At 45.5% G+C, this 25,596-nt stretch overlaps 1 protein-coding gene across 4 annotated transcripts in view; it reads left to right on the top strand.

Moving 5' to 3' along the window:
• The window catches only part of LOC113149209 (kinesin-like protein KIF26A), a 45,708-nt gene extending 20,112 nt beyond the window's left edge, over positions 1 to 25,596 (top strand). For 3 of the 4 annotated variants that reach the window (XM_026341137.1, XM_026341139.1, XM_026341140.1), the window contains 12 exons: positions 5,827 to 6,022; positions 8,939 to 9,145; positions 9,761 to 9,854; positions 9,938 to 10,206; positions 11,284 to 11,467; positions 12,879 to 13,035; positions 14,034 to 14,196; positions 15,076 to 18,226; positions 19,974 to 20,164; positions 20,836 to 20,859; positions 21,748 to 21,898; positions 23,363 to 25,596. In XM_026341137.1, coding sequence (XP_026196922.1) covers positions 5,827 to 6,022; positions 8,939 to 9,145; positions 9,761 to 9,854; positions 9,938 to 10,206; positions 11,284 to 11,467; positions 12,879 to 13,035; positions 14,034 to 14,196; positions 15,076 to 18,226; positions 19,974 to 20,164; positions 20,836 to 20,859; positions 21,748 to 21,898; positions 23,363 to 23,547 — 4,972 coding nt within the window. In that variant the 3' untranslated portion in view covers positions 23,548 to 25,596. The remainder of the gene's footprint in view (positions 1 to 5,826; positions 6,023 to 8,938; positions 9,146 to 9,760; positions 9,855 to 9,937; positions 10,207 to 11,283; positions 11,468 to 12,878; positions 13,036 to 14,033; positions 14,197 to 15,075; positions 18,227 to 19,973; positions 20,165 to 20,835; positions 20,860 to 21,747; positions 21,899 to 23,362) is intronic. The other variant, XM_026341138.1, reaches the window with a different exon arrangement.

The raw sequence follows: 25,596 nt of genomic DNA, 5'->3' as shown, positions 1-25,596 counted from the left end.
CGACACAGTCTGAGTTCAGACCTGCAGACAGTCTCTTACTGCATGTGGCCGGATAATTAGCAGGAGGCTAGAACCTGACGACTGTCCGAGCTAATGAGGAACGAACCAAAGATGTCTGCTAGTTTTCATTTCCTGGTGTTAGACTGTGTGTATTCGTTAAAACTTTGCTTCTTTCTCACCTGTGATGTATTCAGACAGTTTCAAACCAAACTTGTGGCCAATCACAGGAGCTCGTTTTAAAGCTGCACAGACTCGGTTGTGACCCAGAATATCTGCAGTGACTCTGATATTTGTTCTCGTTGCTCAGAGTGTCGGCGTCCACGGCTCCACGTCCTGTCACACTGAAAAATAACCTCATTACACTCAGACGCTCTGCGGTGTTTTCTGCTCAGTATGTGTCTGAAGGATGTGAACTCTCCATCGGAGGCCACAAACTATGATGTCCTAAAGCAGAGAGGAGGGAACTGTCGTATCCTCATAACACATATATTATTCTAAAGCCTGATGGATCCTCTAACGTTGTAGTTCTCACACTACAAGGTTCCTGTAAAATGATGACTTTGTTCTCTGTTTTCTAAATTTAAATGTATTACATCATCGTTTCATTCCATAACAATGATCTACTCTTGGAAGTTTTTGTCTCATGGCGTTTGTCCTGTTATTGGTATATTTGAATTTAAGAAGCAGATTAGAGCAGATGATGTTTGACAGCACCGACAGTTTTACTACATACTTTCAAAAAGATATTTATCTTGTTGATTGAATTAGTTTTCATTGTTTGGTGAAACCTCTGATATGATTTACCAGGTTTAAAAACTAACAGAAACCAGTTTTCTGGACCAGTTGCTGCAGGTCCTGCTCCGGCTGCTCACCTCGTATCGATCGGTGTCCGGTTCCTATTGATCAGGACGATCTGACTCATTCTTTCTCTGTCTCTCTGCAGGTATTAGACAGTTCCTCTGATCACAGATCATCTGATACTAAACCTGCTTCATGTCGACAGTAAATCACTTTGAAAAGTTAAATATTCATTTCATCATGACACAGCTGATTCTGCTCTGAATGTCAGTCTGTGTTCTAGTTTGCGGCTCAGGTACTGTCTGATGTCACTTTCCATAATGGTTAGCCACGACCATCAGGCACCAGAATCAGGCTAGCGTCAGCTGATGTGCTTGTTTAACACGCAGTCCATCAGCTGATGTGTGTCCAGCCTCTGTCAGCGTACGGCGGTGTCAGTGTTTCCTGTCCTCACATTTACATTTAGACATTTGCTCGATGCAGAATTCTCACAAGAAAAAGTGGTGAAAGTAGTAGTAGTGAAATCCAAACAGCAACAGGTGTAAAAAGAGGTTCTGTGATTCACACAGGTCACTGATGTCAGGGAGAGTCAGTGCAGGTCATCGGCAAGGGTACAACACACACACACACACACACACACACACAGTAACACACAGAGTAACACACACAGTAACACACACACAGAGTAACACACAGAGACACACACACACAGTAACACACACACAGAGTAACACACACAGTAACACACACACAGAGTAACACACAGTAACACACACACACAGTAACATACACACACAGTAACATACACACAGAGTAACACACACACACACACACACACACACACAGTAACACACACACAGAGTAACACACACAGTAACACACACACAGAGTAACACACAGAGACACACACACAGTAACACACACACACAGTAACACACACACAGAGTAACACACACACACACACAGTAACACACACACAGAGACACACACACAGTAACACACACAGTAACACACACACAGAGTAACACACAGAGACACACACACAGTAACACACACACACAGTAACACACACACAGAGTAACACACACACACACACACACAGTAACACACACACAGAGACACACACACAGTAACACACACACACACACAGTAACATACACACAGAGTAACGCACACACACACACAACCACACACACAGTAACACACACACACAGTAACACACACACAGAATAACACACAGAGACACACACACAGTAACACACACACACACAGTAACACACACACAGAGTAACACACACACACACACACACACAGTAACACACACACAGAGTAACACACACAGTAACACACACACAGAATAACACACAGAGACACACACACAGTAACACACACACACACAGTAACATACACACAGAGTAACACACACACACACACACACACACACACACACAGTAACACACACACAGTAACACACAGAGACACACACAGTAACACACAGAGACACACACACAGTAACATACACACACACACAGTAACACACAGAGACACACACACACACACACACACACACACACACACAGAGAGACACACAGTAACACACAGAGACACACACACACACAGACACACACACACACAGTAACACACAGAGAGACACACAGTAACACACAGGCACACTGTGTGTGTCTTTGAAGTCCAGTAGTGGGGGGGGGGGGGGGTTATCTCATGAATAATTCATGAAGTGTGTGTGTGTGTTACTTTTTGTTTGTGTGTTACTATGTGTGTGTGTGAGAGAGAGAGAGGAACGAAGGGATCAAGTCGGGCGATCAACAATGTTTTTCACGGCTGCTGTGTCGAACCAGCAAAGAGGTGGGGCTGTGAAAAGAGAGGGAGGGGGAGAAGGGGGAGGGAAGGTGAGTGAGGCAGACGGACAGAGGGAGGGAGGAGAGGGAGGTTGGAGCATCGCCAGTGTTTCCCGGCAACCAGAACAGCAGCAAGAAGCAGGAATCCACCCGCTCCTCATTCACTCGTTGATTTCTACCTCATTTTTATTTCTTCCTCCTCTGCTGCTGCTTCCCTTCACCCCCCCCCCCCCCCCCCCGTTCTCTTCTAGAGTTAGAGGAGGAGGAGGAGGAGGAGGAGGAGGAAGGAGGGAGGAAGGAGGGAGGAGTAGAGAGGACAAGCATTGCGATGCTGCAGGAACAGACTGAGGAGCGACAGGAGAGAAGAGAGAGGGAGAGGTGGGAGAAGGGGAGAAAAGGAAATGGACCTGAAGCAGATTTGAAGAAGGAATAGAAAGAGAAGAGAGCAACGAGTTAAACTGGGGGGAAAGGAACAGACACGGGGGTTAGACAAAGATCGAAAAGGAACTAAAGGTCAAATTACAGGAAAAGATGGTTCAGTAATGACAAGGACGACTGAGGATGAAGTAAAACAGGAGCGGTCTGGATGTCAGCTTTGGTGCAGCACTTTGCCTGGTTTAGGATGCTGCCTGATGGACTGGTAAAGACAAACCAAAAACTAAATCTCTACAAACCTCTGCACGGCGTCGTTTTTCATGAATCCTTTCCAACACAAACTCCACTTGTGTTTCTGTGGAAACTTCCAGGCGCTAGGACCAACTCTGCTCAGAGATTAAACACGAGGACACGGAACAAATGGAGAGTTAACAGACTGTTGAACTGAGTGAAACCTGTTGGATTATTCACAGCATGGTGAGAAAGTAACCACCTTACTGAGGACGAGACTCGTTTACATTCGGACAAAAAGTAAATAAAAGTATTGAGAATCACAGATTTTCCTTCAAAGTATTTGTAACTACTCAGAAAAGAGGATAGAACGGAACATGTGAGTAACTGTGACAGGTGAGAACGGCTTGAGTCGTGAGACACGGTAGGAAGGACTGCAGAAGGTAAGAAGGTGCTGATACAGACCATGGCCACTGATAATAAAGCTTACTTTGACATGTTGGACTTCTAATTGGAGACTAGTCGTAGAAAACCTGTGTCTGAGGTTTTTGGTGAGAATGAAGCTGAAAGAGAAACAGACGTTCAGGCCGTAAGAAGCTGTGATTGGAAACTCTTTATGTTTGTTAAGAGAAGCTGAGCTGAACCAAGACGGTCCAGAAAGATCCTTGTAGGTTTGGAATCAACTTGAATCCCCTGTGGCAAGAAAACACGGCTCGCCGTCCTAATCTCTCAAGGAACAACTGACTACATCAGATGGTGATGGAGCCTTTGATACTTGTGACTGATCTGAAACTCTGAAGCGCTGTTTTCTGGATAACAGTTCATCTCGGACTCATTTTATCCTGAAATCACTGCTGGCTCCTCGTGCTGATTTTCTTGCGCCATGTTTCACCATCAAAACCACTTTTTACTACTTCCTGTCTCCACCGAGCCACAAAGTTATCTGTAAGATTTCCCTCCTTCAGAGATGTTTTTATCCTTGTTGGAATAATTCTGGTTTCTTACAATGACGAACGAGGACAAGAACTCGTTTAGACCTGGTTCCTCTCGGAGCAGATAATGGATTGGAAAGAACTGTGAGTATCAGGTCTTTTATTTTGACAGGTACTTGTCAGCTTCCAACAGGCTTCACATTTAAGGGTGTTTCTGAACACAGAGCTTGTTGAAGATGATTTACCCATAAAACTGGATCAGTGATTCAAATTGAATTGTACCTTCACACACTCAAGCAGCAGGTCTCGTCCTGGTCTATGGGCGTTGCATTCTGGGGTTTCAGTTTCCAGGTTCAGCCTCTGACACTGATGAATATTTTGCAGTAACATTATATAACTGGTCATTTTAGACGTGCACCCACCTTCATTTCTCATTGGACCTGCGTTTCGATGTCTTAGAATGTGAGTAGTTAGCGACCTGATAATGACGTTAGTGAATAAGTAGGAGTCACAGAGTTCAACTGTGTCTCCTAAAACTAACTACAGTGACATCACACTGTTTTGTGTTTTTGCAGGGAGGTGGTAACAGTGACATAAGGCTCCAGCCACTTCACCGCTGCACGGGAACATGTCATCATATTAGACGATGATGAGTTAATAGAGGACAGACTGGGAGCCACTATATCAATAATTCATCAGTAATGAATCAAGGATTTAAATAACTTAGAGTAAATCTGCTCTCTGTGAAATAGTAACCACACTTTCTTCCTCAGTCTTTGCTGAATAACTGCTCAGTTTGACTTGTCACTTTCCCATGGAGCAAAGTGACTGACAACAAATGAACGACTTCCTGCTCGTTTGCATTGCACAGCTAGTGTTCACAGTAAATCAAGATAGAGGTGTACCTACACACACTGTCCACACTGTTCTAAAGGAATGGAGTGGTGAGGACCACAGAGGAAAGGAGGCTCTGTCTCCTAAATCAGCACAGCAAGTGTGAGTGTTTGTTAAACGCACCGTTACACACTCGCTGTATTCCCTCAGGCTGTACCCTCCTGTCCTTCGTGCCGGCTGTAATTACACGCTCTGTTCTCTGATTGGACTCAGCGAGGAGGATAGAAGGATGAAGAGGAGGTTGAGGAGGAGTGCAGGGAGACTCTGAGGTTATATATAGGTTGTATATTCTGTTAAATCCGTTGACGCCCATCGTTTCAGTGAAGGCTTTACGCTGCAGCTGTGTGCTGGTGTGAAGAAACCAACCCCACTGCAGGAATTCACATCACAGTCCAAACAAGCGTCACCTGAGGCCCAGCAGGCAGCGTGATTGGCCTGACATCATCAGCTCCGCTCTTCTTATCTGGACTGTGGAGTCCGACGGTGTAAGGAACAGGTGGAACCTTGGCAGAACTGGAGCTCAGTGTAGAACAGACTGCATCAGACAATGCTGCTTCCTCCGACACAGGTCGCAGAGATGGTTTTAATCCTTTCCATGTGGCTTCTCTGAGACACAGACAGAGCATTTTAGAGCTCTAGAGATCTAAATAGTTTTCCGGGTCCACACAGCAGTGGTTCTGTGTGACGGTGCTGAATTCTGAATGAACCTCTGTGTCTCTCGTGTGTTTTCTCTTCAGGGCCGCTCAGAAGCTCAGTGTGTCTCGCCGGAAGAAGTCCCAGCCCGGGCCCCCCTCCTCACCTGGCGAGGAGGCCCCCGGGGTGTCGGTGTACATCGGGGGCTTCGGCGGGGCCCTGCAGCTCTCCCCGCCTGCGGTTCCACCATGCCTCCTTCGGGCTGGGTCCAAGGTCAAGGATTCACCGGGAATGGGGAAGGTATGATGTCACATTTTTGAATGAGTCTGCTGCTTCCTGAATAGTTCAAATGAGAGAGCCGAGGTCGGGGGTGTTTTCATCCTTTTCTACAAAAGAGTGAGCGTCATCATCATCGTCTTCACACGTCTGTAGCAGCGATGGACACACACACACACTGAATGGACTTAAAGCTACTGGTTTAGTTCCTGACTTCAGTTTTGGGTCTAATAGTCACAGTAACTGTTTTGTTTTTAATTTAATGTGAATAAGCTGTGATGACCCTCTGACCTCTGACCTTTCTCCTTTAACACTGATGGGTGAAAACGTCCATTTACACAAAACAAATTCTGAAATTCACTGAAATTCATCTTCAGTAGACGTCCTGCTCTCCAGAGGATGGACCCTGACCCTGTTCATAGCCAAACATGAGGATGTTTGTAGTGACCTCTGCAGCCTGTAGGGGGCGCTAACAGGATTTTAGCCCATCCACCTGTTTCCTCTCAGGTCCGTCAGGACTGGTGCTGGCTGAGTTGACTAATGACTTCACTTATTAGACGCTCGACTGTCAGCTCAGAGCAGGTCGTCGTCTGAGCCTGTAGGATGGTGACATCCCTGTTTGGAGGTCTGGAACCAGATGGTGATCAGCTGATCATTCTCTGTCTGATCAGCTGGATTCACATTGATCATCTCACGTCTATCACTGTGTCTGAGCTTCTCTCTTTGAACTGCTTCTAAAACAGTTGATGAATTTGTCAAATACAACAAGAGGATTCGAAACATCTGTAGAAAATGTCTCATGATAAATGTCTCCTACACCTCCTCCGTCTGTAGCTGCTAATAAACACGTATGAAAGGTTCTGGACTCTCATCAGAGTCCAGTCTCTGATCCCACCAGCATCTGCAGAAGTCGACGTTTAGACTTTTTCCTCCTAATCAGACATCGGGACCTCTGCAGCTGCAAAAAGGGTTAATGAGCCACGGTGCTGAGGAAGGAGAAAATAAAGCAGCATTTTAATGAGACTGGATGAGCTCTGCTGCAGCTCAGACCTCCTGAATACTGATCACAGAGACTTCTGCTGCTCTGCAGTTTTGTATCAGATCAGAGCCGCAGCAGCTCATCACATCGTCCATCATTAGAATCACACTCAATAACTGGTCCCAGTTCCGGGTCAGGAACTCCATGCCTACTCAGGAGATCCAGTTTGTCTGATCCTCCTTTAGCAGGGTGGGTCCTCTTTGCTGATGCTGATGCTGAGTAGTAAGATGTTCTTTGTACTTGTGGTTTTATCAGCCTATTAAATGGTCTTTACCAGGAGCAGTAGGTGTGGGTTAGTCGGCCCTGCTCCACCTCAGCTGGCTGATCCTGTGCTGAACTATCACCACACACAACGTGGTGTGACGTGTGAGTCGGTGACCCACAGTGTTCCACTGGGCAGCTTTTAGTGAACCAGTGAGACCAGTTAGTGTTTAAAACGGGGACAGAGAAGACAGTGGGATCTCCTCCTCCGCCTCCTCCTGTTTTATCGCTGCTGCTCGGTCATAAAGTGTGAAGCATGTTGTAGTTACAGCAGAGAAACGTTCCCCAGTGACCGGCTCATAAACTGAGGGATGGACTGACCCCAGACGTTTTACAGAGTCCTGTTGATGTTTTAGAGTTTTTCAGATCCAGTTTACAGGAAGTCAGTGTTTTTCTTTACGAGTTTTCTGCAAAGTTTGTTCTTTCCAGTCGTTTTTCTTTCTTCATACATCTTTCATTCTGTTCTTCTACTTCTACATTTCTTTCTGATTTAGCTTTTCTCTTTCTTCCTTTTGCTTCACACGTTTCATTTGTTCCCGTTCTTCTTCCTTTCGTTCTTAATGTCTTACTTTTTTCTCAGTGCTTTTGTGATTTAATGGCTAAAAAATGAGTCGACGTGATCCAGTAACTCGTCAACAGCGTTTTTCTAAGAAGAAACTTTTCACTCATTGAATCCTCTGATGCCTTATAGAAGCTCTGGCAAGCAGATGGCCAGTGTGTCCAAATGGGCAAACACAGTCTTAATTTACTGACTAGTGAACTGTCAAGTGTAAATTATTAATCTTCATTAAACTGAAGAGGAACGAAAACTGGTTTAAATCAGGGGAAGAACTTGTTTAGCAGCTCGTTGTGAACTCTAATCAACCTTTCTCCTCATATTAATCTCAGAGCTCTGAACAAACAGCAGTTAACAAGAAGCTGTTTCTGAGGTTCATGCATTAAAATGAGTCTTTTCACTGTGGACTCTGGCAGCTCTGTGTGTGGGCGAGAGAGCAGAACCAGAGGCAGCAGAGGGTTTGATGAGCCTGTAAATACACTCGCTTTGAAAAACTCCAGATCATGAATAGAATCAAGTTGATGAGAAACTCCCCGTTTGGAGAGTTTGGACAGTGTGTTGGAGTGTGAGAGACTGAGATCAGCTGCTTCCTGTCTGCTGCTGCAGTGAGGATTCGCTCTGCTGGCTCGCAGCAACACATCGTTTAAAAAGTGCTGCGCTTTAGATTGTTATTGGCTTTAAAGTTGACCTCGTCACTGCCGCGAAGCACCGACTCAGCAGCTCTGCGACAGACCAATAAAAACTGATCAGCGAGTCACACACAGTCCCAACACACTGGTCTGTACCGAGACACACACTGCTGCACGTCAAGCTAGTTAGAATCCCTGTACAGAGGGACGTCTGAATGGTCTGAAGACACTTTGTGGTTCATGATAAGAGGCAGGAACATTTGTTATCAGTCTTGTTATGAGCTGAGAGGATCTGTGATTGAGTCCCAGCCAGTGGTAGCAAGAGGCCACGATGAGAAGTGGACGGTGGAGTATCGAGTAAATCTACAAACGATATAGTCTTTGAATCCTTGGTGTGTTCATCTTTGGCTTTTCCTCTCTGAACGTGTGATTGTGGACTTCCTGTCTGTCTCCAGGTCAGAGTGATGGTCCGGATCGGTTCGGTTCCCAGCGGCGAGTCCTCAGAGTCCATGTCCTTCCTCAAGGTCGACTGCAGGAAGAAGCAGCTCACTCTGTGCGAGAGCTCAGCCGGTGGACACTCCTCTGCCGCTCAGAGACGGTCCACAGCCTCAGCACCAAAGACCTTTACCTTTGACGCCGTCTTCTCCCAAGATGCCTCACAGGTGAGACCAGAGCGAGTCTGAAAACTGTGCCCACAACCTGAACCTCATGATGTGAGGATGGAAACGGGCAGAATCATAAAGACACACTGAGGAAAGTGAAACAGACTCCTGCAGCCTTCACAGAGTTTCTCCTTTTTTAACTGTTTCAAATTTCCGATGTTTTATCTGATGCTATACACTTAGTGTGACGTAACCTAAACCGCTGCATCTTAACAAGTAACACACCTGATGTATTAGTCCACGACTGTACTGTCTCACAGCAATCGTACCGAGCATCAGTCTGATAGGAACCTTTTCAGGTTTTTATAGCTCCACACTCCTTCCTTCCTTATTTCATTCACAAAAAGCCATACAGTGTCAGCGTGTTAAATTAATACAATACACTGGACCTTCCCTCCAGTTGTACATACAGGTGCTGTGCTGACACCTGAGGAACTGAAATCTGTGGGTGGAGTCTAAATTCAACACGGGACTCTGAGTGTGATGAAATGTTTGTCCTCTTATAGTAAAGAATCATAACCCAAAGAATGTACAGCATGTGTACCATACATCCACGTTGGCTGTGTGATGCTGCAACATGATTGGTTGATTCAAAGTGGATCTCTGCCCTGATAGGCTGAGGTGTGTTCAGGGACGGTGGCGGAGGTCATCCAGTCGGTGGTCAATGGAGCAGACGGCTGCATCTTCTGTTTCGGGCACGCTAACCTCGGTACGTCCTCACCTGCACACACTGTGTTTTATTTTCCTTTTGAACAAGCCACGTCATTGTTGCTTTGACTCCGCCCTCCTCAGGTAAGACCTACACCATGATTGGTCAAGAGTGCTCCACGCAGAGTCTGGGTGTGGCCCCGACCGCCATCTCCTGGCTCTTTAAGGTGATCGAGGAGCGGAAGGAAAAGGCTGGAGCTCGCTTCTCTGTCAGAGTGTCCGCTGTGGAGATCTCCGGCCGCGAGGAGACGCTCACCGACCTCCTGGCTGAACTCGCCTGCTCCTCTGGGGGCCACCAGGAGGCCCCGGGCCCCGCGGTGTCCCTGAGAGAAGACCCCCTCTGTGGATCCCAGGTAGACTGAGGAAAGAGTCTCCTCCTTTTGTCTTTCTTCACCTTATCATCAGAATAGGAAGCAGCAGTACACAGATTATATTTTCAAATTAAAGCACCTGATTGGACAACCCTATAAAGACGATAGAATCACCTGCGTGCGTGTTTACTGCAGCTGAATAATGATGCTTGATGAATAACTCAGCCAGAAACTAAGAACTTTAAGCAGCATTAAAACAGCAGTTTAGTAGATTCATAAAACCAGAGTTTACGTTTAAGCTCCTCAACTTTTTAGTTTCTAGAACTGTAAACCAGGTGATGACACCTTTTTCACTTTAACAAGTTCACTCTTTACAAATCTCTTTCTGTCCTCTCCTTGTCTCCTTACCTTCACCTCCTCTCTGACCTCCTCCTCACCCTGGGGACTTCATTTCTGTCCACAACTGTCCAATTAGTCCTCGCCTTTTCCTTTTATTCTCATTCAGTCAGTCTTATCTCCCCCGGGTTCCTTCGCTCTGCCAGTTTTATCTCTCACTTTAATTTTCTATTTCTTTCTCCACCTTCTTCTCTCTTGCTGCAGGTCTTTCTGTTGTGTTTTAGCTGTTATCATTGTCTCAGTTTATCTCTGAGGTAAATGATGAGACATCTTCATAAATTCTAAATGATTTGATACGGGTGTGTGGACAACGGAAACACACACTCCTAGCTCAGAAACCGACTGTGGTCTACGTTTAGCTTTAATCATGAAAATCAGCACCAGAGTTTGTCAGATCAGTGTCTGAATCCAGAATTCCTCGCTGAACTGTCCAAGTAGTTTTCACTTTTCATTGTTATGAGCAGTGAAATGCGGCTGAGGTGGAGTGAAAACCCACAGCAGTGTGCAGCCTAAAACATGGCCGTTAGCACAGTGCAGTGTGGCTGGCTACACCCTCATGTTACAGCATTTACATACACATCAACATATTGTGTTTGTTTTATCTGGTGAAGATCCTGCAGATTAAAATGTTGTAAAGCGTCTCCATGTCTCTCCTGCTCCTATGTTGCTGCTTTTTCTGCACCGAGCTTCCCCACATTTCTTTCTCTGTCTGTTACCCATCAGCTACAGAACCAGACGGAGCTTCGGGCGACCAGTGCCGAACGAGCTGCGGTTTTTTTGGATGCTGCTCTGGCAGCTAGGAGGAGCAGGCGGGCGCCAAATGACCAGGAGGCTCGGAGGAACTCGCACTTCTTGTTCACCTTGCACCTCTACCAGGAGAGAGTGGACAAGAGCAACAAGGCAGCAAGTCAGTGTGTGTTTGTGTCTGGAAAGCAGATTTAACTCTGGTTCAACATAAATTTAATGAAGAAGCAGCAGGTTAGAGACCCCGACCCCTCGCGCATCAGTGTTCATTTCCAAAAATGTAGATGCTAATTAGCTTCATGTGGAGCTGCACTCGTTTCCAATAAGAACATTATCAAGCAGAGAGGCTATGCTAACACCACCTCCACCCACGTCTACCTGTGACAGCACAGTTATTAGTTCCTGCTCCGTCCATGACTGGAATAAATCTGCTTGGCTAATGAGGCCTGAAAGTGCCGTGTCCTGTTTATAGACCGGCGGGTATAAAACTGTACCCTTACTCTCTCTCGGCAGTTTCTAAATCTTGCTGATGTGGTCTGCTGAACGTCCAAACCATCATTTCTCTGACTTAATGAAATGAACAAGCAATTAAAATGAGCGGAGAGAGATCAGACGGACGCTGATCTTTATCTGAATATTTATGTGAGCTGGTCAGAGACATCATGGAAAACGAGATGTCTCATGGTGACTAACGTGCCTGATTATTTAAGAATTTAACTTTAACACGAGATACCGACCTCAGTCCTTTGACCTGTGACCTCGGTTTGTCGTCTTACACAGGAACTTTAATTTGGACCTTTTAAGTTGAAGCTCGGGTCTTGCTTTGTGAATTCTGTCTTGACTTGTGTCTCTCAGACCGGACATGAATCTAGACTTTGGACTGTTTGGTCTTGACTCAGACTTCAAGCTTGTCTTTAAAGTGTCTTCTCAGATAAACTGGTCAAGTCAGGCTCACTGGGACTCTGGTGCCTTAAAGTCAGACTTGATATGTGACGTGTTTGTCTTTGTTTTGGACTCAACCCTTTAGGGACTTTTTACCTTGATTGAGGGTTAACTAGCCCTCGGACATTTGATTCAGACTGACTCTTGGGGTTTCCTGGTCTTGTTTTGTCTGTCAGAGCTGTTATTATTTGTTGTATGATTAGTTCTTTGCTCCTGCAGTGACACCGTTTACTCAGAGAAACCACTTAATCCCCCGAGCAGAATCACTAAATGGGATTTTCAGCTTAAGTCTCCAGCTCTCATACAGAGTCCATAGAGAGTTTTTCACATTTAATGAGGCAGACATTTAACATTTAACAACTACAGGAGAGATTTCTGTACTGTTTGTAACAGGTTCAACTTGGTTTCTGTCAAAAGGAGATAGACGTTTTAAAACTCAGCATTTTTAATTGATGACTTTGGAAACCAATCAATTATTAAATTGTTATTATTAATTATTATTAATTAATTAAACTAGACCTTCATTACACTCCTGTCTATAACCAGATCAATTTATTGACCAATCTTTGAAGCTAACCATCTCAGCACCGACGACCTATTAACATTATAAACGTCCCATCTCTGTGTCTCAGTTTCTGGTCGGAGTCGTCTCCACCTCCTGGATTTGGGGAGCTGTGAAACAGACATCAGCAGGACCAGAGAGGGAGGTGGAGGTCAGTGTCTGTCTCTGTCTGCGCTGGGAAACGTCATCCTCGCTCTCGCCAACGGGGCCAAACACATTCCCTACAGGTAGGAGGACCTCACACTCTGGGCATTTTAATGAACCCAACAGGGGTCAAAGGTCACAGTGCCGATACAACAGATGGACCAAAGATCCCTGTGAGGACGAGGAGGCGGAGGGAGAAGGTGTATAAACCAGGAAGACAGAATTCAATGTATTTTTAATGTTATTGCTGAAGAAATCCCTGTGTAACGGTAAGTGACGCGTTCATTCAGTCCTCTGGGTGTTTGTTTAGCTCCGTTTTTATTCCTAGGCCTCGGTTTACGGTGTTTGGTTTCTATGCATTGACCCAGGGCCTCACTTTGTTGAATCTTTATGCATATAGATCCCTGTCATCATTAGTTTTCATGTGAACTCTGGCACAGTTTTCATTTTTGCAGTAAAACGACAAACAACAAGCAACCAGAAAACTGAACAAAGGGTTTTGTGCTTAGTCATCACAACAAGCCGCTGTAGAGACTGGACAGAGGTTGGCTGTGCTTCATTGTGTTTGTTAAGGCTCCAACTCAGAAACTCCAGTTGTTCCCGTTATTTCCTTCCAGAATCTTTTTTTTACTATAATCTCTGTGCATTTATTTAAATTCATAAAACAGTTTAATGGAATAATATTCGTAAGGAAATTATTCCTACCACAAAAGGCAGGAAAAGCCCCATGTTGTGAACTCATTGGTGGTTAGAAAAAGGCTTTGTCCAATTAAAGAAACTAGAAAAAGCTCGAATTGTCATATTTAAATTAAGTAGAAGGTGATTAAAGCTGTGCTCTGGGTCTTTTTCTCGGCACATTTTCTTTAACATGTTGCTCCATTTCTCGCTACAGATCAGATGTGGCGTGCACTTCAAAGTGGGCTTCATTAATGTGAAATCCTTCCTGCCTGTCTGTGTCAAACTGTTGCGTAGTGCAATGAATGGGTTCTGGGATCCCATTGGGGTTTCTCATGCCTGTGGTGCCTTTGCGCTGCTCTCCCTCTTTTTTGACTAACAAGAGGTTTCTTGATGTATTATTCAGGGACAGCAAGCTCACCATGCTGCTCAGTGAATCCCTGGGCAACATCAACTGTCGAACCACCATGATCGCCCACATCTCTGACTCCCCAGCAAACTACATGGAGACGCTGACCACAGTGCAACTGGCCTCCCGCATCCACCGCATGAAGAAGAAGAAGTCTAAGGTACTTCATGTTTTATTCAGCCTTTATTTCTTTATTTTTATTTATTTCTCCAGAAGAGTGTGGTTGAGCATCCGTTACAGGATGACCAAATATTGGTTTGTGGATATTTATTGGCTGAAATAAATCTGTTTTATTTTATATTTTATATTTGCCAGTTAATTGCAATATGACCACAGTAGATCAGGAACTTAATGGATTTTTATATAATTTACAGTCCCTGTATATTTTTGTGGTAATTAAGTCCCAACAGTGTTTACATGAATGGTTTCGGACGGAGCTTGTTCACTAATAGACAATTAAAATGTTCATCGTTAATGCTTTATACAAAAACAAAATAATGAATAAAAAATGTAAATCAACAGATAGCTATATTTGATTCTGAATAATTAATATAGTTTGTAGAATACTAAATGAGCTTTTTTTTAATCATGAGAAAAAAAAGGAAGGAAGAAAACCAAGCTATCACATGGAAATTCACACTATTTGAAAGAAAATAAAATTTTACTTCAAGAAGTTGAATGTGTGCATTGATCTTAAAGAAATAAATTTATTAAATCCAGACTAAGCTGAAAAAAATATGCTGAAAAATAACTTTAGGTGTGAATCAAAACTATATTAAGAGTTTTCTTTGTTGAGCTCCAGTTCTGGGGGTTTTCACTGATTAAAAAATATTCTAGTTAAATTTCTACAATCACGTCAAAGTTGTACGGTCGTTATTCAGTGGCGTTCTGTCTCTACCTTGATATAACAGAAAACCAATATCCATGTCTCTGCAGGTGAGATGACTTTCACTCTCATTTGGTACATTGACATGCTGTATTGCCTTTAGGTTGATTGCTCTAGTTGGTATCTGGTTTCTTATTTTTGATTCATCTGCAGTATGCCTCCAGCTCATCCGGAGGGGAGAGTTCCTGTGAGGATGGCCCATCCTGTCAACCTCCTCATCTTCGATCCTTCCACCGTCGCACTGTGGCCCTTGACCCAGACACACCCTTGCTGCTCTCCAGTGATCCAGACTATTCGTCGAGCAGCGAACAATCCTGCGACACAGTCATCTATGTTGGGCCAGGAGGGACAGCCATCTCGGACCGAGAACTGAGCGACAATGAGGGACCACCATCCTTTGTTCCCATCATCCCTTCCCTGAACAAAAAGCGAGTCAAGGATGCACCTAGGTCTGATGGTGATCATTTCAAGTGTAATACGTTTGCAGAGCTGCAGGAGAGACTCGACTGCATTGATGGCAGTGAAGGCCCAACTACATTCATTACAGAGGGAAAAGCAGCACAGGCAACACTCAGGACTCAAACTGGAGCTACTAAACCTACAGAGAGTCCACCTAAATCTGATAGAGACACCTCCCAAATTTTCTTAGAAAGCACACCAAGCACATATGCAAAAAAATCAGATGAACAATTGAAATCCTCTTCAGCTGGTGACGTCATAAACAATTCCAAACGGACAAGTGCAGATGGGGAGAAACTTTCAGCCACCCTCTTTCCACCATGTGTAATAAAGCCAGGTGGGAATTTGTCCCAGGACTTAGAGCCTGTGGTTCGAGAGAAGGTCTACCTCAAAGGAGGTGCACCCAAGCCATCAGCTTCACCCTCCATACCCAGGATATCCAGGGCAGTATCTCAGCCTGAAGAGGTTGTTTGTAGGACTCCCCCAGTGGGTATCAGTCATCAATCACTAAAGCAAAGCCAAGCACTGGCGTCACCTGCCATGGAAAGGGTCTCTTATACTGACAGAGGCCCTGTGGAGTTCAACAATCTTCGAGCATCTCTGTTGGGACGATGCTTTAACAGGGATTTTCTGAGAACTACGGTTACATTGCAGCAGCCTGTTGAGCTGAACGGAGAAGATGAGCTTGTGTTTACTGTTATAGAAGAGCTTCCACATGGTCTTGTCCCTGACAATGGCCGCCCCACTGACCTCCTCAGCTTCCATGGTGCCAGTGCTCTGCAGGCCTTCACCTCTGGCTCTCATCCAGTAAGCATCATCAGCAGTATTAACGATGAGTATGATGCTTACACATCTCAACAAGGAGCTGTGGGACCTGGGACAGATGTTAACCAGGAGATGTGGCAACGTAGCAACAAGCAGCCCTCTGCTGGCTCTGGAGTGCTGATTTCAGAAAGTGAAAGAACAAAAACTCCAACAAGCAGGCTTCACCTGAGGGACAAAAATGTGGCAAAGGAGAATGCGCCAACACTGACCTTGCCAAGTACGTTTCATAAACAGCCAGTGTTGCAGCATGGCATCAAAAGCTCCCTGAATGACAGTGGTGTCTGTTTTCCAGAGCTGGACAGTGACCCCACGACTCCAAATAAACTTTCTTTTACCAAGTGCCCTCCCTTCCCTGACTCACACAAATCTTCTCTAAAAAGCTCTGTGAAGGTGAAAGCCAATACTCTGAACACTTCAGTGTTTGCACAGACCCCCCACCACATCACCCATCCCAGTCTTACCAGGAAAACAAAGCCTACCTCATCTGCAGCTGTGGGCTACAGCAGACAAGACGACAGACAAGATGACTTGTTTCTTCAGGGAAGCAGTGACTTTGATTCCATAGAGGATAAGCCACCAAGACATGGCATGAACAGTGTTTCCCCTAAGAGGCCAGGAGGCAACAGTAACAGTGTACCTCGACCACCAAAGGCACAAATGTCATCTTCAGCTCACAGGGTCGTGGATGGTTGTGAGAAGTCCAGCAGCAGGAGAGGAGATACTCTTCTCAAGCTGCCCCGACTCACCCGAGGAGCAACAACTCTAGGAACAGTGTCTATCCCCGAGAGTCCTGACTCAAAATGGGGTCACGAAGGCACTTCAGCAACCCAGAGGTTTGCATCTTTGGGAAAAAAGTCAGTTGGCCAGAAAAGCAGCATGGCCTTTATGTCTGCATCTGGAAACATCTCTCCTCCCACTCCACCTATTAAACAGCCAAGCCAAGAGCAAAAACCAAGGACTGTGCTATCCCCCAGTGCCTTAAGAATAAGCAGTGATGTTGAAAAGTCCCCATCCACTAAAATGTCAACCTCAGAGGACGAATTCAACATCAGGCATCGAGCAGATTCATTCAGTCACAGGACATCTAGTTTAAAAACTGAACACTGCTCTGCTAGGACATCTTCAAGCCTAAAGACACGAGGAGCCAAAGCAGATTCTCCCAAGTACTTTGGAAGTCTGATGTCTTTGGAGAGATGTGACAGTCAAACCTTAGCTGGGTACAAGCCTGAACTTTTCAGGCACAACAGTGGCGCTGCTTTAGGAGGTAACAGTAGATGCAGCAGATCTGTGCCAAGACTTGGGGTTCCAGCCTCAACATCTGCTTCTTCCTCGCAAGTTGTTCCTGGTGGCTTTACAACTGCAAGCAAACTGGGGCAGGTCCGAGGCAGCAGCAGCTCACGAACAGCAGTTCCCGGTGGGCTGAAGGTTCGGACACTGTCTACCAGCAGTTCCAAGAGCCTGAGTTCTTCCCTAAAACCTTCTGATAATGCTACTGTGTGCAACCCTAGCCTACCTCCAACTGGGAAGGTTCCTGCTCGCTTTGGGACAGGAGTCAAGACTGTAAGAGGCACCATCATGGGCACAAAGCAGGCTATCAGCAGGGCAGCAAACAGTCGGGTTAGTGAACTCGCAGCTGGGAGTCCAAGAAAACAATTCAGCAGGGGACCTGCACCAATGCGAAATGATGGTACTGACAGTGGGACCAGTAGTATCAGCGGTTCGCCAATCAGCACACCACTACCTTCACCTTACAGCAAGATCACAGCACCTCGGAGGCCGCAGCGCTACAGCAGCGGGCACGGCAGTGACAACAGCAGCATCCTCAGTGGGGAGCTGCCCCCCGCCATGGGCCGGACAGCCCTGTTTTATCACAGCGGGGGCAGCAGCGGCTATGAGAGTATGATCCGAGACAGCGAGACCACTGGCAGCACCTCTTCAGCACACGACTCCATGAGTGAGAGTGGAGTGTCCTCATCCAATAAAAGCAGAGTGTCTAAATCACCCAAGAAGAGAGGAAATGGTGAGAGCATGAAATCCTCTACAAAACAAAAGCGTGAACTTTGTGGTCAGCCCATCTTTTGTAAAATCTCTTCTCTACTACAGTATTATTACTATTAATCATTCTTGACATGCAGAGTGTGTAACAACACTGCAGGAAACAACAGGTTATGAAAAGTAAGAAAGTACTAACTAAAAAACCCTGGCTCTAAGAAACTGAATTCCACATACAGTAAGATCTATGTTCCCCAGGAAAAACTGGAACCAATATCTCTTCTCTTCCTGTCATCTCAGAGCCTGTGATCTTCATTGCTAACTGGGAGAATACCACAACAGTACATACATGAATTTAACTCACTAACACAGTTTGGTACACTTTGTCATTAGTGATCAGCAACATGTCCAACCATGTACAGCTCAGACAGAGGAAAGGTCATGGGGTTAAGACAGTTTATTCTAGAGCTAACATCTGTATGGACTGTATTAGTGTGCTGGAGCATGTGCACGTCACTTTTCTGTAGTTATACAGTATAAATGTTGAAATTTCAGGGGATTCTAACATCATAATTTCTGAATGAACAGAGCAGCAACAGCTCATGTAGTGAACTATAAAAGTGGAAACTCAAAAAGGCAAAGCTGCATGATTTATCCAATTATTATTGAAATGAGGTTTTATGGCATCAAAGTTAACAGCAAAGATTTGACATTCAACAACTATTTCTCAATGTATTGATTCTGAAAGTGAAGGAGCCATAAAACTTGAATGTTCTGGAGAAAATTACCATATTTATGGCTTTTTCCAATAGGTGCTCTTATTCGTCAGGGTGTGTGATGATGGGATGAAAGCGTCTGTTCAATGATTTCATGAATGCTGAGCACATTGAAGAGTTCTGATGTTATTGCTGTGGGAACATCCATCAAAGGCTGATCGCTTCCCCAATATTTCACTGCAGAAGTTTCTCTCTCAGCCCGGCATTATCGTAAAAAATCTACATCCGTGCACATTATCTGGGGCGACATTGTAGTGTATTCAGCCTTCCAGCAGCTGATTGTGATTCATGGTAGCAGTGATGCACAGGTGAGGCAGCGTGATGCATTCAGAATCAGCACTCGCGTGATCTTCCTGCCATCAGTCTGTGGATCTTGGCTTGTTTCTGCCTCATGAATATTACATGAGGCCGTGGCAATTCCCGGTGTACATATCCAACTGCAATTATCACCCACACACCCTCCCTCCCCATCCACTACACAGCACTCCAAAGCATAAACACCCACGCACACTCCTCCTCAATCTGTCGCTGGTTCTGAGTCCCCACTTAGAGACCCTGAAATGTTTTTAATAATCAGTAATGGCTTTTTTTGTTGTGGTGCACATCGTTGCTTTTGGTTTCTCTCTCTGATAATCATAGAACCAGCACAAACGGTTGTTGAATCAGAGCAGATTAACTGGGAGCTCTAAACCAATGAGAATGTGAGCCTAATTAACCATAATGAGCTGTGTGCGCTGTCTTTGTACCTGCCCCCATAATAAGAAGCTTGAAGGTAAATAGAACATGTGTTTGCCTCTGGACAAACCAGATTTTCTGTTTTGATCCAGTTTGATCACACAGCCTGTGATTTTCATTCAGTTTCGTGTGATTCAGTCACCAACAGAAAACACTCAGCAGCTCCAACTGATGAACGAACTGTGGACGGATTCTACTCTACACCAACAGGAACCAGCGGCTACTTCACTGGCATCTGATTACCTGTCATTTTCCATCCATCAGGGTTCCAGCGGCGGAGGCTGATCCCAGCTCCCCTTCCTGACACCTCCTCTCTGGGTAGGAACATGGGAGGGCAGTGGGTGGACCTGCCCCCCCTGGGGGGCACCCTGAAGGAGCCTTTCGAGATAAAGGTTTATGAGATCGATGACGTGGAGTGTCTGCAGAGGAAGAGGGAGGTGGTGACAGAATCAGAGGTGAGTTTCATGAGAACGTTAAAAGCAGCGTTGTGTCCAACTCTGCTGCTCAAACCATCTCACAACCCCCCAGTTTTAGGTGGTGGTCAAATAGCACTCGCAGGTATCAGGCTGTCGAGGTTATTGTAAATTGAGCAGCTGGAGCCAAACAGGCTCATTTACAGTTTACATCACTTGGTGTTTCAGTTTCTACAGCTGAGTGTCATCTGCATGACAAATAGAATTCATCACGTGGTTCAAATAATGATAAATGAGCTAAGACGGTGCTGAAGAAAGTGATGGAGCAGTGGAGTTTCTCCACCTCGTGGGCTTTCAGTTATCTTCAGACCAGCCTGGGGTCAGCTTTATAAGCACCCGACTTTATCACTGAGTCAATTACAGTTTAGTCTTAATTGGTTTAGATGTGAGTGATGGCTGGAGGAGGGATGCAGTGATGAATGAAGGTTGGCCTCGGCTGGTTGGTCTTTATGGCCACTGCCTCTCTCTGTGTTAACGGGTCATTAACCTTCAGCAGCCAACCGGTGAATAGTGTGTCGAGGGAAGGGAAGACATTAATTCAGCTGAAATGAGCTGCGATTTATTTTCAATTAGAGGAAGACGATGTGTCGTTCGTCTGTCAGAGACAGAGTGTGAACCTTTCCTCTTCTCTTTGTGCTTCTGTCTTCTCTCAGCAGCCGTTCCATGATGTTGAAAAGGTGAGTTTTCTTTTAAGCCTGGGAACATAGTGACCAACAAACACTTTTATCTTCCTTAAATAGCCCGTTATTCAGCCTGTGTGGATAATTCCGATTTATGTCTTCAGCCTTAAATGTGTCCATTGTGGCTCGACGGGTTGTGCTAACGCAGCATCTCTGCTACAGTGAGTCTGCAGAAAAACATAAATCATTTGAATCCTGTGTCCCACAGAAAGTGTCCATCTGCAACAGGCTGCATGTTAATTCACTTTCTATCTGCTAGGAAATGGCCGCAAGTTTCTGAATTTTCAGAATAAGAGCTTACACAACATGCACTGGGTGATAAGGTTAAGTTCCAAGAGAGGGATCGTGTTGTCTGATCATTGTGTTTCTGTCGTTTTGAGTCTTTTGCTTGTTTTTGTGCCTCTTTCCTTTCCTTTTCTGCCCAGTAAAGTGTCTTGTGTAAAGGAACTCTTCAATGAAATGAATAGAATAGAAGTGAACATTAAAACAATGAGAACCGTCAGCAGAGGTCACAGCAGCAGGAGCAGTAAACTGTGGCTGCTGCAGCTTTACCTGCCTCGACTCTGTAGAGAGCAGAGTTCTTTTCTTCACCTGTAATTAAGTGAAGCTGAGAGGCCAACACTGATCCAGCTCTCTGCCAGTTGTTGGCCCTCAGCTGTCCTTAATCCTCCACTCACTGTTTGTCCTGCTGACTCCTAATTAAATCCAGCAGTGCACACAGATTGAAGTCTCAGAGCAGGTTAGCAGCTCCTCGTTCCACTTGTTATATTTCCCTCCCCCTCCGTATAAACCACTCGATGCTCCACAGGGTTCCTCCTCACTTCAGACTCTGGGAGTCAGCAGCAGGTTTGTGGGGGTTTGACTCAGTGTTTGCTTGGTCCTCAGGGTCTCCTCTACTTTAACGCCAGGCTGAGGATGCTGGAGAAGCGGCAGCAGCAGATCAGAGAGCTGAAGAGCAAACACGAGAGGCTGAAGGTGGAGCTGGAGGAGGCCAAGCTGCGGCTGATGCTCCACCCAAATAAATGGAGCGGAGAGTGTGAGTACAGGCCACAGCACCATCACACAGGGATCGTTTGGTCCTTAAGAAGGAATGATGTGAAACATTTAGCAGACGCTTTTATCCAAAGCGACTTACAAGTAGGGTACAAAGGTAGGCAGGGTGAGCGTAAGGAGGTCTTGCCTAAGAACCCCTACTGAAGGTAGGCCACGGCTGGAATTTCCCACATGGGAGGTGGTGATGTTACCACTACACTAACCAGCCACCCCAACAACTTTGAAACATTCCTCCTGCTTAAAGGCAGCGGCTGTGATTTAGAGACATTCTTCAGGACACATCTCATGACTTTAGGCTCTGAAGCACGGATTCCTCTACAGTTCAGGCTGCGGCTGTAAAGACTCACTAACTCGATCATCAGTGTCATCATAGTATCCTCTAATTAAACTGATGTAGCTCGATTTTCTTTTTGTGAATACTTCTGATACAGCAGGTGAGGCTGCTACTGTCTGACTGTGTGGTCCAGTTCTCTCTGCAGGGTTTCACACTCCTCCCCAGTCGCTGCCTCCTTCTTTCCTCATGAAGCACAAAAGGCCAACGAGTACAGAGCAGCTCCTGACCCCAAACACTCAAAGTGGACAGTGTTTGCAGCAAAGTGCTGCCAGCGGCCTGAAGCCTCGACAGTTCAAATCGCTCCTTTATGTTTCTATTTCTGGATCCTCTGAACACAAAGACAACAGCTCGGGGTTCTCCAGACACGAGAGCCAGGGTGTTTGTTTGGAGAGGAGATTGTTGGAGCAAACAGAAAAGACAAAAAGTCCAGAGGGGAAACTGGATTATATTTGCATCTTGTTAGCGGGACAGACTCCGGTCACCTCGAAGAAAAGCCTCCGACTCTTTTCACTAGAAACATCGAGCTCTGCAAAAAGCAGACGAAAGAGCAGAAAACGTGTCCTGAGATCAATAAGACGATCTCTGAGCCACGAGTCAGGTCTCACGGTCGCAGCGTCAGAGCTCATAAATCTCCTTCTGCACCCCAACAGCATATCCCAGCATGCTGTGCAGCATCAGTCCTTATATACTGTCAACACACACAAACGTTTCCATGTAAATATACTGTATGAGTTTAGTATCACAGGCGTCATGATCTGATGATTTATCATTTCTATGTCAAACAAATGTTTTGAATCTCCACGTCTCTTCCTGTGGAGTCTGCACGTCCTTCACTACACTGTCAGCAGGAGCTGCTGGTCCAGCGGCTTTGGACAGAGACAGTTGAACTAAATATGAACTAACGGAGGTCAAACACTGGTCAATGATTCCACTTCAGCTAGAAAACATCTCAACTTCTTCATATGAACTGATTTCACACATTTCGTTTTTTCCTGTTGGTCGACTTCTTTCACTCATTATCTGTCAAACAGCTGATCCACTCTGTGCTGATGTCTTTATTATCTTGCTGAAATGTTTTCAACAGTAACTCTTTTGTTCCTGTTCTGTTTCCAGTCGATCTGGACCAGGACCTGGACCGTGAGTCCCAGGAGTACCTGGAGGCTCTGGCTCAGACCACGGCAGGTCTGGAGTACTGCGTCAACCTCTGCAAGTCTCGTGTCATGATGGAGACCTGCTTCGACATCACAGTGACAAGGACCACCATTGTAGAGGCGGCACAGCAGGAGGTGGAGGTCTGAGAGGAGGGACGGGCTGGATTCAGAACCACCTCGATCCTCTCCAGCACTTTCTCCACAGCCGTCCAGAAGCTGACGAGACGCCTCCAGGTGGACTAAACATGAGCAAACTGACATGACAGCATGTCTGATGAGCTCTTCCAGGGTCCCGCTGTCCTGATGCTTTTTCTGTCCTCTTACTGGTTCCTGACAGACCTGTTTCTCGACTCCCTCCATCAGCTCATTTCTTTTATTTCTGTAGATGTTTACTGTGGCGTTCCAGCGCAGGAACACGCTGCTGCTCCATGATCAGATTAGTGAGTGAGGACGAGCGCTCTGGAAGTGCCTTCTATTAGTTATTTCTGCTGGTTTGTGTTTCTCATCTTGTTTTATTGGTGCTGATCACTTTCGTTATGCAAAAGGCTGATTCTGGACCGAACGGTTTATCTGGTGGACAAACAGGAGACCGGAGCAATAACTCAGCTGTTGTTTAAACCTCGGCCTGTTGCTCACTGATCGTTTTATCACCAACAGCCACTTAGTTTCCTCGTTTCATGTCATGTTTGATATTTGTCTCCGTGAAACCTGAACACAGATTCGTTACCTCAGTAGAAACATTCAGTCAAATCAGAAATGAGAGAAACAACATCAGGCTGCAGAACTTGACTGAGAACCTTCATGGTTCTTGTTTCCTTTGTTATCACTGTGATCTGACTTCAGCTCACTGCTAACAGCTGATTTCGCTTTGCAGTGATGCATTAGATGATGCAGCTAAACTGCAGAGTCATGTTTCAGGATTAAAATCCAACTGTCGCTGCTGCTTCACACAAATAAACTGAAACTCAAATCTGAAATGAAATGATTCACTTTGTTGAATCATCGTTTTTCCATGAATAGTTATAATAAGGAGAAGACTAGAAGAACAAACCGGACCCCTCCTGCTCAGACATCCTCAGGCTCTTCTGAAACTTCCTGCACGAACACTTGTGTTAAAATGTGACCTTCTGTTTCTGAGGTTGTGTTGTTATAAAGAGAAAAAAGAGTTTTTGCCAAATCCATGTTTTAAAGTTGATGTGACGCATTCATTGAGACTTTTTTTGATTCGGTTTTGTACGGTACAGTTTTCTAATAATTTGTAAAGAGCAGAGAGCAGGAAGTCGTGGAAATGATCTTGCACCTCTTGTCAAACGTGAATAAAGACGAGAGTCTTGGTTTGGTTCGTTGTTGCACTTTTATTAGACAGGTGCCCCCAACACACGACCGACACCCTCTGATTTAAAAGTCTTGAAATGTTTGTGTGTTTCTGTGTTTGTATTCTGCCTCTTTCTGCTCGTTTGGCGTCTCAAGCACGTCCACTGCAGAAACCTTTTCATCTCCACGGCAGCAGTCGTCCTAAATGTTTGGAACTCTGGTTCTTACAGGACGTTTGTTTCCCTCGTCCTGTCTGACAGTAGTCTCACTTCAGCGTGACATTTCAGTTCCCTCTCATCTGATTTCAGAGCTCAGTGGCAGCGTTCGTTCGCTCTGATGCATCCGACCCTGAAATCCTCCACGGTCGACTCTGACAGGAGATAAACTCAGTAAATGTCAGAGTGGACTCAGAGTGACGAGCTACTGCTGGTTCAATCCAGTCAGGAAACAGAAGTGGAGGAAAGCATCATCTGACTCAGATAACACAGGTCCGGTCCAACACGAACAGCGATCCGCTCATTTCAGGACGGAACACACGTCAGTGCCTGAGTGCCTGTGACCTTTGACCTTGTGCTCCTGTCCTTCGGCTGCGACCCTCATCGCTGAGATTTGGACTCCGAGCTCAGAGGAAAGGTGTGTTACCGACTGACGTCCCTGAGGGAACCGCAGCCATGGCAACAGTTACCATGGAGGCGGAGTGAAAGATGCTAAGGATCAACCCGGCAACGACCTGTTTGGAGGAATCAGGTACCTTGAATTCTACTCCAGTCCAGTTGTCGAGTACGTTACTGATAATAAGTGTGAAGTTTTACTGTCTAACTTATTTTCGAGTTTGTTCTTTTCACCGAATGTCACGACTCATAAGGTCCTGTTAACAGAAGC

The sequence above is a fragment of the Anabas testudineus genome, chromosome 24 (genome assembly GCF_900324465.2).
Source record: "Anabas testudineus chromosome 24, fAnaTes1.2, whole genome shotgun sequence".
NCBI lineage: Eukaryota > Metazoa > Chordata > Actinopteri > Anabantiformes > Anabantidae > Anabas > Anabas testudineus.
Note: the sequence above shows the minus strand (reverse complement) of the source record. Positions and strands in the feature narration are given on the sequence as shown.